At 38.9% G+C, this 12,704-nt stretch overlaps 1 protein-coding gene across 1 annotated transcript; it reads right to left on the bottom strand.

The window, feature by feature from the left end:
- Positions 1-5,795: 5,795 nt before the first annotated feature.
- LOC111535744 (olfactory receptor 2K2) lies at positions 5,796-9,129 on the bottom strand. Its single transcript, XM_023201989.2, has 2 exons — positions 9,000-9,129; positions 5,796-7,049 (listed from the first exon to the last, which is right to left on the bottom strand). The coding sequence occupies exon 2, from the start codon at positions 6,998-7,000 to the stop codon at positions 6,050-6,052; it is 951 nt and encodes a 316-aa protein (XP_023057757.1). The 5' UTR covers positions 7,001-7,049; positions 9,000-9,129; the 3' UTR covers positions 5,796-6,049.
- Positions 9,130-12,704: the final 3,575 nt, after the last annotated feature.

The following is a 12,704-nucleotide window of genomic DNA, read 5'->3' as shown; positions in this document are numbered from 1 at the left end:
TCTGAAACTTTTCACTCCCTAAAAGTCCTCCTTCTCTAGCTAAAAAGCCAGGGCTTTTATTTCTCCACTCTGCTGTTCACATCTCACAACTGCATCTGTCTCAGGGGCCAAATGGTAAGAAGATAGAGGTGGGTAAGGGAACAATAGAGACTCCCCCATCTTCTTGGGGTCACAGTTCCTCTGGTCAAAAAGAAAAATTCTTCTTCCTGAGAATTCTAGGTGCCTGTCCAATCACCACTGTTGATGCTGCCACTGCCACCACAGGATTTCCTGGGGATTTGCGCATAATAGGAAAAAAATCAGGGCATTTACTTCCCTCTGATGGATAGGGACCCCATTTCCCTCCTTTTAGGGAAAAGATCATAGAGCTTTCTCTTAGAGCTTCTTTTAGAGCTTTCTGTCTGTCCCCAGTGTGTAGGTTTGGGTTTCAGGTTGCACTGGAGTCACCCAGCCAAGATATATTGGGGGTAGGGGTGGAGGAGTCCTCAGCTGTCCCATGCATTCTGTCTAGGGTTTTAAATTGCTATCAGGGGGAGAGGCAAAGTGGAATGTGGTTACTTCATCTCGACCAAAGCTGGAAGTGGTCTCCTAGTTTTTATCCTCCCCCTACTTCAGGGGTTGTTTCTTCTCAGTGCCCCTTCGTTAGCTTTTCCTAATTGGTTGGCTTTAAATATTAGCATTCCCCTAGGCTCATTTTAGGCAATGTTCTCACTCTACTTTCTCTCCCTAATTAATGTTAACCATGTTCATTACTTAAATTATCATGTACATGCAAAATTTGTATCTCCAAACTGACCTTTCTCATTAATTCCAGACTAACATATCCAACTGACTCCTTGATATCTCCACCACATATCTCAAAATCATGGGAAAATTCAGCATGTCTAGAATACAAATCATGACCTACCTTTCAACCTCAAACTTCGTCCTCTTTCAGGATTCCCTATGTCAGTTAATGACACCATCGGTCTTCTGTTTTACAAACAAGAAACCGAGGAGTCATCTTTGATGTTTTTGCCTCTCTCTCTGCCTATGTCTAATCCTGCTGATGTTACCTCTCAAATTGTTGAGGTTACTTTTTAAATAGCTCTCAAATCTGTCTACTTTCTCCACTGCCCCATGCTAATCCAAGCTTCCAGTAACATTCACCTGAACCACTACAATTTTCTCCAACTTGATCTCCCTGTGTCCACTTCTATTCTCCGTAATCAGTTCTCCACGTGGCGGCCAGAATGACTTTGCTATGAAAATACTTGCTAAACCCCTATTCAAACCATTTCAATGGCTGTTCAATGTGCTTATGAGATAGAGTCTTGCTCTGGTGCCCAGGCTGGAGTGCAGTGGTATGATCTCGGCTCACTGCAACCTCTGCCTCCTGGGTTCAAGCGATTCTCCTGAGTCAGCCCCCAGAGTAGCTGGGATTACAGGCATGTGCCACCATGCCCAGCTAATTTTTGTATCTTTAGTAGAGACGGGGTTTCACCATGTTGGCCAGGCTGATCTTGAACTCCAGGCCTCAAGTGATCCACCCACCTAGGCCTCCCAAAATAACGAGATTACAGACCTGATCCACCACACCCAGCCCCACTCCTCCCTTTTCTTTATGTGCTTCTACTCATTTGTCTTCTTTCGGTTCTTCATGCCATGTTTTCTTTTGCTCCCTTGCCAGAGATACTCTCTACCCCACCTCACATCATCTAACTTTTTCTTCACATATCAGCCCAATATTTACTTCCTATTTCTGTGCCTTATCAAAAAAGAGAGGGTAAAACTTGTATAACCCAAGTCAGTCCAAGAGCTTCTGTTCACATCCAGGTCACTTTATCTACAAATGATACTTATCTTCTTTTCTTCTATCCAGTGAGACAAGTTCTAAGGTTAGATAGCTTAGATAGGTCTAAAAATTACAGCTATTTATATTGCTGAGAATGAAGGAATGCTAAAAGCCTATTATGTTATAATTACTAGTTTGCAAATGAGGAGTCAAGGCTGTAAGGGACATATGGCCCAATCATTCATGTGATACTTGAATCCCTTCTATGAACAGACCAAATACTGATTCTATTGTGAGTACTCTTTCTGTGTTCATCAGATCCAACATTCTTCCAGTGTTCATCTTATTCCTCATAAAGAGAGAAAGAAGAACTAATCCTACTTTTCTGTTGGAATGATAGATTTTTTTCCTGCAAATAATGTCTCCCAATGTATGGTCATCTCACAATCTATATCAGAATTTCCTGATGCTCCACCTATAATGACAGATTATTGAGGACCCGCCCTAGAGTCACTCAAATTATGAGTCATTCATAAATGTACATAGAATGTTCCATCTTGATCATAGAATTTGCATCAAATACAGTACCAGAGGCCAAAGGCCTGAAACAATAATTTCTAGCATATTTACTTTTTTTAACAATGTGCCATTTCTATTGGAAAAGTAAAGATAGTTAATCAAATGCTTTAGTCTTAAAGATTCCATGCTAAGAACTAATGACATTTTTGTTCTTTAAATCTAGGTAGATATTCTCACCACCACCACCGAAGCACCACTAGCAATCAAAGAGAGGCATTCAACACAGAAATGGTCAAGTACCTAATTGAATAGCTGTTAAAAGCTTATTACATGTATATTTTTATTCAAACAATGCTCAGTAAGCACTTAATTTTTTATAAAAACTATGCACTGAATGTCTGTCTTCTCTATGCCAGACTTGTGCTAGGTCCTGGGTATACAGTGGTAAATAAATTGAAATTATTATTGAATTACAAAGTATGATAAATACTATTAATTAAAAAAAGAAACAAGAGGCTGGGTGCAGTGGCTCACACCTGTAATCTCAGTACTTTGGGAAGCCAAGGTGGGTGGATCACCTGAGGTCAGGAGTTCGACACCAGCCTGACCAATATGGTGAAACCCTGTCTCTACTAAAAATACAAAAATTAGCCAGGTGTGGTGGTGTGCAACCCATAGTCTCAGCTACTCTGGAGGCTGAGGCAGAAAAATCACTTGAACCAGGGAGGCAGAGGTTGCAGTTGGCTGAGATCGTGCCACTGCACTCCAGCCTGGGCGACAGAGTGAGACTCTGTCGCAAAAAAAAAAAAAAGAAAGAAAGAAACAAGAGAGAGCATAACACATTCATGAAACAAAAGAATTTTGCTGTGCTTAAAGCAAAAGATGTGAATGGTGAGTAATCAGATTATGAAAGTTTTTGCATGTCATCTTAAGGACTTCAAATGTTAGGGCAGTGAAACAGTGCTAAGGGATTTAAGCAGAGAAGTGGCATAAATGGATTTTTCTAAAGCATAAATCTAGTCACATAATCCTTCATGCAAGAATTGGTTCTCCATCAGAGGTAGTTCTACCTTCTCTGTCAAATATATTCCTCTTTAACAGTACCTCAAAAGGATCCCTTACCTGAGGCTCTATAAAAGTAACAATTGAAATTAGTGTTGATTGCGATCCAAAGAAAAGAATGCACTGTTTTACCAACAATTAACTTTAGTATTGCATATTATATATAAAGCACATTTATTATGCATATATATATATATATAGTTGTGCACAACAATGTTATGGAACATATGGCTTTAACTACTATTTTCTTAGCCAAGATCTGCTGCAAGGAGATACCCACCCAGGTTCTGTTCTGGGTTGTCTTCTGACATCTGGGTTATTTCTCATCTGTTTGTTGTCCCATTCTGGTCTATATCCCATTCTAAAACACTTGGTTCCATGCCAATCTGCTCAGTTCCTTGTGTCAAAGCTGACAGACTGACTACAGAGGGTATTCAGTCTCTGTCTCCAAGATCTCTCATAGTTCCCTCTTTGAAGTAAATATTTCAACTATTCCTATGCTCTAGCTATTTCTGTTTATATTTAGAACCACACATAATAAATTCCAGAAAGCAGACAATTCAGTTATATTATAACAAAATTTAGCTCTACTCAAATAAAAGCCTACTATAAAATTACAACGCAACGTAACACTAAAATTGCCAGGCAATGATTGTGCCCATTGCATTGGGAAGATTGAGGTATCTAGGAAGAGACATAGTTACTTCTAGGATAAATGATTCCCTGTTGGCTTTCCCTTACCATTCCAAAACCATTACTGGGGGCATAATTCCATTCTCTACTATCAAACGTCTCTTGGCAGCAATATCTGGCATCAAATTTGTCCCGATGTTGGTCGGGCGCATTGGCTTACACCTGTAATCCCAGCATTTTGGGAAGCCGAGATGGGCAGATCACTTGAGGTCAGGAGTTCGAGACCAGCCTGGCCAACATGGTGAAACCCCGCCTCTACAAAAAATACAAAAAATTAGCCAGGCATAGCGGCATATGTCTGTAATCCCAGCTACTTGGGAGGCTGAGGCAGGAGAATTGCTTGAACCTGGGAGGCAGAGGTTCCAGTGAACTGAGATTGTGCCACTGCACTCCAGCCTGGGTGACAGAGTGAGACCCTGTCTCAAAAAAAAAAAAAAAAAAAAAAAAATTGTTTCATTGCCTCCTCTCCAGAATTTTGCTCTGTGGTTATTTCGAGTTTCTTTATGTATGGGTTACACACCTAGGGACATGTAACAGAAATCCTAAATGTATTTATTTTTATTTTTTTTATTATGCTTTAAGTTCTGGGATACATGTGCAGAACATGCTGGTTTGTTACCTAGGTATACACGTGCCATGGTGGTTTGCTGCACCCATCAACCTGTCATCTACATTAGGTATTTCTCCTAATGCTAGAGTTAAATAATCCAAAAGTCAACATCTAATACTAAAACTTTTAAAGTATTTTATATTTTTAATTTGTCCAGTGAGTTTACATTCCTCCAGTCAAAACCCTCTTCCCTTCTCTACTCTAGAAGTAGAGATAGACAAGTAAGAAGGTACACATGGAGGCAGAAAGAATGAAGGAAAAAATCAAATAAAAAAGGAAAAAGAGAGAAACAAGAACTAACCCTACTTTTCTTTTTGAAAGATAAATTTTTGCTGGAAATAACGTCTCCCAGTGTATGGTCACCACACAATCTATATCAGAATTTCTTGGGGCTCCACCTATAACTACAGATTATTGAGAAACCACCCTAGAGTCACTGACTCAGAATATCTGGGAGTGAAGGCATTTTTAACAAGCAATATTTGTATGCAAATAAAAGATTTAAAACAACTAACATAAACATTGTCTCTATAATGTTTAAGTATTTATAAAGCAATATACCTCATTGCCCTTGTTTCTTCTCTGTAATTTCCCAAGTGGTACTTTCTTCTCAAAGTGACTGGTGTAAGGCTGATAAATGTGTTAATTTACTGAATGACTGCTCTAAACAGAAAAGGTACAAAGTAACAGGAATACTTGTCCCTGTGAAGTCAATCATCCAATGAAGAAAAAAGAAAAACATGAATGAAAAAGACTTAATTAGTATATCAGTAGTATACTGGCATAAAAGCAGATACAATTTGCACAAGTATTTATGTGCTTAGAAAAGCAAGGCTGGCAAGCGGAAAAATCAAGTAGGCATCATTGAATGCCTTACTCAGGGAGATACGGAGTTTTAATGAGGAGTCTGGAATAATGAAGGGTAATTAGAGAGCCACCACCATGTGGTAAAACAAACTCTGGCCAAGAAATCGGAAGGATGTCGTAGTCCCAGTTCTACAGTTGTGTGATGTTGAGCTAGTCTTTTATATTTTTAAATTCTGTTTTCTCACTTGTACAATCAAGGCCAGTCTTTATTTGTTTCTTTATGCTCCCACCTCATTTGAGAAAGGGTTAAAGCACAGAAGATACACAAGATTTCTTCTGGAGCAAATGTTTGATGACTCTATAACTCAAAACCTCACAACCGCAAAACACAAAAAGGAAATATTAACAAATGCAAATTGAAACCTACTATTGTTAATAGGCAATCACTGTGTGTACGCATCTCATAACTATGAAATTATATAGAGGTAAGATCCGATCAGAGTTCTAAGAGGCTGTATGTTGTCTAGAATTTCTCTGGTGAGCTCTGCCTGGGGCACATCTCTGGTAAAACCACAGGGACCCAATCAGAGATGTTCGTGTGTTTTATGCAATGGTATTTTGCCCAGCAGTTTCTTCATAGCATCTTTGACTTCCTTGTTTCTTAAACTGTAAATTATGGGGTTCAACATAGGGGTAAGCACTCCATAAAGCAATGAGATGATTTTGTCTATTTTTTGTATCTTTGATGAAGAAGGCTTTAGGTACATAGAGAGGGCAGCCCCATAATACAAAATCACCACAGTCAAATGGGCGCTACAGGTAGAAAAAGCCTTGTTTCTTCCCTCTGCTGAGCTGATTCTCAGAATAGTGGAAAGGATGAAGATGTAAGAGATGCAAATTAAAAGCATTGGAATTGGCAAGAGGAGAATGCTGACCACCAGCATGATCGTGTTCACGAGCAGTGAACTTGTGCAAGCTAACTTTAGCACCGCCAGAATTTCGCACGTGAAGTGATCGATGAGATTCCCACAGAGGGGTATCTGCAGGGCTAAACCGGTTTCCAGCAGGGCGGTCAGGCAACCCGTCACCCAGGAGACCGTGGCCATCTGTGCACAGACGCACCTGTTCATGATGATGGAGTATCTCAGCGGGTTGCAAATGGCCACATAACGGTCATATGCCATCACGGCCAGGAGTACACACTCTGTGGAGCCCATGGCAAGGGACAGATACATCTGTACAGCACACCCAGAAAAGATAATGGTTTTCTGAGATGACATCAAGTTCACCAGCAAAGTAGGAATAGAGGCAGATGTGTAACAAATATCCATGAAAGAGAGATTTCCAAGGAATAAGTACATAGGAGTTTTAAGGCGTGAATCTAGGATAGTGATTAAAATAAGAGTGCTGTTGCCCAAGAGGGTTGCCAGATACATTACAAGGCTGAAGACGAAGAGAACCACCTCTAACCTTGGGTACTGGGAAAATCCCTCCAAGAAAAAAATGCTCCAAATGGTGAAGTTTTCTCTTTCCATTTTCTTTCTTTCATCTATATTTATTCCAGCATTATTCCCTTCATTTAACCTGAGGACATAAAGAAATGAATACAGTGTGAATAAAGTAAGGAAATACTCTCAAACATTTTCACTATTATTATAAATGCAATTTTACTACAAGAAATCACAGGATAGTGTGTTTATTGATGTAAGGGGGGGGAAGCAGGTTTGATCTATATAAGTTGATTCTTCCACAACAAAATTTAGAAAACAGCAAATTTGAAAAAAAGAATATACATATTTAATACTTGAATCTGAGCTCCTAAACCTATCCTTAGAACGCAGTAGGTCTTTAATAAAGATTTGAAAGTGACTGAATGAGGAAAAATATGAATGTACATTGAAGAAGTTATTGAGCTCAAATCAGAAAAGTAATGCAGATAAGTGAGAAAAGAAAGCTCAAATGTACAAGAAAAAGCAATATTGATCTTCACTAAAAGAAGAGGAGGAACCTTGAAAGAAACAAATAAATTTTAGGCCGGGCACAGTGGCTCATGCCTGTAATCCCAGCACTTTGGGAGGCTGAGGCGGGTGGATTGCTTGAGCTCAGGAGTTAGACCAGCCTGGGCAATATGATGGTGAAATCCTACGAAAAATACAAAAATTAGCCAGATGTGGTGGCACACATCTGTGGTCTCAGCTACTCAGGAGGCTGAGGCTGAGACAGGGAGGCAGAGGTTGCAGTAAGCTGAGATTGCGCTACTGCACTCCAGCCTGGGTGACAGTGAGACTCTGTCTCAAAAAAAAAAGAAACAAAAATTAAACCAACTTCATATGTGGAGGCTCTGGGTCTAAATGAACTCTACCCTTTCCAGCTAATGGTTTGGGGGGCTGTACACTGGTTTCAAAAGGACTGCAATGCTTTGAGCATAGACTATAATGCTCGAAGCATTGTAGATACTAATTTGTGATTATGTTTAAGAGCCAGCTTATGTCACACAATTTAATACTAACACATTTAATACTAATACATCCACTGTACAATTTCATTCATTGTTGAGCCCCATATCTTTGTGAGTATGTGAAGAGTTCTGAAAATTATAGCCAGGCAATACATGAAAACCCATATATACAGGAAATGCAGAAACTAAACTCCCTTGGAAGATTACCATAAGATCTCTTTAAAAATAAGATTACAGGCCGGGCGCGGTGGCTCACGCCTATAATGCCAGCACTTTGGGAGGTCGAGGTGGGCGGATCACAAGGTCAGGAGATCAAGACCATCCTGGCTAAAACGGTGAAACCCCGTCTCTATTAAAAATACAAAAAATTAGCCGGGCATGGTGGTGGGTACTTGTAGTCCCAGCTACTTGAGAGGCTGAGGCAGGAGAATGGCGTCAACCCAGGAGGCAGAGCTTGCAGTGAGCCGAGATCGCGCCACTGCACTCCAGCCTGGGCGACAGAGCGAGACTCTGTCTCAAAAAAAAAAAAAAAAAAAAAAGAGATTACAGAGCATATAGTTATAAATAAGAACACTGGAAGTGGCAAGAGAAGAATGTTGACCACCGTCATGATCATATCCATGAGCATGCACAAGTGAACTTGTGCGAACTAACTTTAGCACCGCCAGAATTTCACTTGTGATCAGTTAGATTCCCACAGAGGGGTCGCTGCAGGGCAAAACTAGTTTCTAGCAGGGCAGCCAGAAACAAAGCATTATTTTTTTTCTTACATTTCACATTATTAACAAAAAATTACTACAGAAAACTTACCTTGCTTCTTCACTCATATTGCCTTTTAATAAACCTTCAACCGTTTTCTTTCTCCACTGAGTCTTTCGTGTTTTCAAATACAAATGTCCTTAAACATTGCTTTCATCTTACAAATTTCTCTGCCAAGTTTTAGATTTAATAGATTTCTCTAACAATAAAAAATTATAGATTATTATAAAGCATTACTTCAAAGAAGCTTAATTTTTGTGCCACTGTTAAGACTAACAAGCATAAAAGTTTTTAAATGAAAAAATTAGCCCAGTTACCTGAGATCTGATATTTTCTGTTATTTAAAAAGTATTTAGTAGTAGCCAAGAAGAATTGGCCCTCCCATCTGAATTCCCTGTCACCAACTTCAAATAAGATGTTGTTTTATGATGCACTTCATAAAGTTAACTATGTCCAAGAAATAATAAATTCACTTTTTAAAATGTTAAATGTCATGTAGAAAACAATAGTGCAATTCATTTCTTTCAAAATTGTTAACTCTTACTACCATAACTAAAAATATCAAAGGATAGCAACTGAAATATGAGGCAAATTTAAATCATTTGTTGTTTTGGGGAGATACCTGTTGTCCCTGAACAATTTAGAGTCCAGTAGTTAAGATATACAGAGGCTTGAAAGTTCATATCCTTCAGGGATATTGTCCCAAAGATCCAATTATATCAAACTTTTAAAAAGTCAAATAGAGAGTGAACCACACAGTTCCTCCAAAATACTTTGGAAAACTCAGAAAACAAAGTTTTCTATTTGCTTTTTTCTTGTCAATCCTTAGCTATGTCAAGATTTTTTTAATGAATGATTTCAGTGTAGAATACTTAACAGAATACAGAGAAAAGATGCCCCTAAAATACATTTTGTGCAATTGTGAAATTAATTCCTGGTTTTCAGAAATTAGGGAAAGAACATTTACTTTTTAAAGCCACAGAGAAATCACTGCCCCAACAAGTGATCAGAAATGTTATTCAATATACCCATATTGAGAGGATTGCAAAGCAATGAAACCTCGGTAGTAATGGGCACATACTAGATCTTTGTTTTGTTTTGTTTTGTTTTTAAGACAGGGTCTGGCTCTGTCACCCAGGCTGGAGTGCAGTAGCATGGTCTTGGCTCACTGCAACCATCGCCTCCCAGGTTCAAGGGATTCTCCTGCCTCAGCCTCCTGAGTAGCTGGGACTACACGCATGTGCCACCATGCTGGGCTAATTTTTGTGTTTTTGGTAGAGACGGGTCTCTACCATGTTGGCCAGACTGGTCTCAACCTCCTGAGCTCAAGCAATCCACCCACCTCAGCCTCCCAAAGTGCTGGGATTACAGGTGTGAGCCACCATCCCCGGCCCCAGATATTAGTTTCTAAACACCATTCTCAACTAAAAGGAAACATGACTCCTTGGAAAAATGACTAATATCAGAGCTAGGATATGGAAAGAACAAGATTAACTTAGTGTATCTTATCGAGCCAGAAAGTAAGAAATATACAAAGAATGGTAGGGATATAGCAAAGGGTCATAGACACCCACTTGGTGAAGCTCCCATTGCTAAATTTAGGACAGATTATTTGAAGCATCAAAATAAAAATGATAATTGATCATAATTCATAGAATAATATAAAAATGTACATATTCATTATGATGTAAATAAATAGAAATAGAAAGCTCTTCCTCACAGTAGGACGCCAAAAATTATAAATATAGAGGAATGATGTTAAAAAATAATCAATCACAGTTAAGGGTTTTGTAGGCAATAGATTACCATAGGTAAAATGTTATATTAGGTTAATGTAGGCAGTGTCGTTATTGAAGGTAAAAGTTGGATGAACAGGATATTTACTTGGTGTCAAAATATCTCACCACAAATTACTTAGTAAGTTTAAAGATAAAATAATAACTTTACGGTGGGGAGGCCTGAAGGATAATCATGTTAACATCACCAATATTGGGACAAATAGACTCCAGTGCATTCTGATATGAGGTACTGAGAACACATTATCACCTCTGTGGTATTCCCATCAAAATTAAATCACCAGAATCTAACCATGAGTGTAAACCAGACAAACCTAAATTTAGGGATATCATGCAACATAATCAGCCTATCAGCCTATACTTTCCAAAAGTACAATTCTCAAAAAATGATATACAAATGGCCACAATAAATACGAAAAAATGCTCAACATCACTAATTATCAGGGAAATGCAAATCAAACCCACAGTGCAGTACCACCTTACTCTTGCAAGAAGGGCCTTAATCAAAAATTAATAGATGTTGGCATGGATGGGATGAAAGGGGAACACTTTTACACTGCAGGTTGGAATGTAAACTAGTACAACCACCATGGAAAAGAGTGTGAAGATTCCTTTAAGAACTAAAAGCAGATCTACCATTTGATCCAGCAATCCCACTTCTGGGTATCTACCCAGAGGAAAAGTCATCATACAAAAAAGATACTTGCACACATATGTTTATAGCAGCACAATTCACGATTGCAAAAATATGGAACCAGCCCAAATGCTCAACAATCAATGAGTAGATAAAGAAAATGTGATATATATATATATACACACACATACCATGGAATACTACTCAGCCACAAAAAGGAATGAAATAATGGCATTTGCAGCAACTCGGATGGAACTGGAGATCAGTATTCTAAGTGAAGTAACTCAGGAATGGAAAATCAAACATCCTATGTTCTCACTCATAAGGGGGAGCTAGGCTATGAGGATGCAAAGGCAAAAGAATGACACAATGGATTCTGGGGACTTGGGGGAAAGGATGGGGGACTGGGGGACTGGGGAACAAAAGACAACATATTGGGGATAGTGTACACTGATGGGTATACCAAAATCTCAGAAATCACCACTAAAGAACTTATCCATGTAGCCAAACACTACCTGTTCCCCCAAGACCTACTGAAATAAAAAAGAAGAAATAATAAAATAAAAAAACTCCTAATTTACAAAAAAAAGTGTCACAATCAGGAAACAAAAAGAAAGACCAAGAAAATGTTCCATACCTGAAAGAGATACGACAACTAAATACAATGCATGCCCCAGCATTGAATTTTTTTTTTTTTTTTTTTTTTTTGAGACAGAGTCTCAGTCAGTCACCCAGGCTGGAGTTCAGTGGCGCAATCTCAGCTCACTGCAAGCTCCGCCTCCTGGGTTCACGCCATTCTCCTGTCTCAGCCTCCCAAGTAGCTGGGACTACAGGCACCCACCACCACGCCCGGCTAATTTTTTGTATTTTTAGTAGAGACAGGGTTTCACCATGTTAGCCAGGATGGCCTTGATCTCCTGACCTCGTGATCCGCCCATCTCAGCCTCCCAAAGTGCTGGGATTACAGGCGTGAGCCACCATGCCCAGCCAGCATTGAATCTTAAATCAGGAGAAATGGGCTATAAAGGACATTATTAGGACAATCGACAATATTTGAATATGGCCTGGGGATTAGATATTCATATTCTATGAATATCAAATTTCCTGATCTTGATCACTGTACTATGGTTATATAAGATAATGCTCTTGTTCTTAGGAAATACAGACTGAAGCATTTAGTGTTAAAAGGGCAAAATGTCTCCAATTTACCCTCAAATCATTGGTAAAAATTTGGTTTTTAAAAATTATGTGTGGAGAGAAGATGCACTTATTGCCACATTTTTTGCAAGTCATGCAGCCTCCATATTTTCTGTGTTCTTATGACAGCTCATTTACTCTGGATCACTGATGGCAAATGTCCAGAAAGAAGACCCTCAGAAGAACTTGGTACTACCATACGAATAAGCAAATTATTTCCTTCTTAGGAAAAGAAGGAACAACAACTATATTGAATAATATAAAAATATAAAATAGAGCTAATTAAGTGGTAGGATTATATTTTGGGGATAATGGGCTACAGTAGCCCATAATAGCATGACCTTGGAATAGTGAAACTGGCTAAATCCAATAGGCTTGTTTGATTGTAAAACATA

The sequence above is a fragment of the Piliocolobus tephrosceles genome, chromosome 14, assembly GCF_002776525.5.
Source record: "Piliocolobus tephrosceles isolate RC106 chromosome 14, ASM277652v3, whole genome shotgun sequence".
Classification (NCBI taxonomy): domain Eukaryota; kingdom Metazoa; phylum Chordata; class Mammalia; order Primates; family Cercopithecidae; genus Piliocolobus; species Piliocolobus tephrosceles.
This window is presented reverse-complemented; position numbering and strand designations above follow the sequence as displayed.

Excerpts from the sequence above, each read along its gene's own strand:
- LOC111535744 (XM_023201989.2), bottom strand. The coding sequence starts at position 7,000 with ATGGAAAGAGAAAACTTCACCATTTGGAGCATTTTTTTCTTGGAGGGA.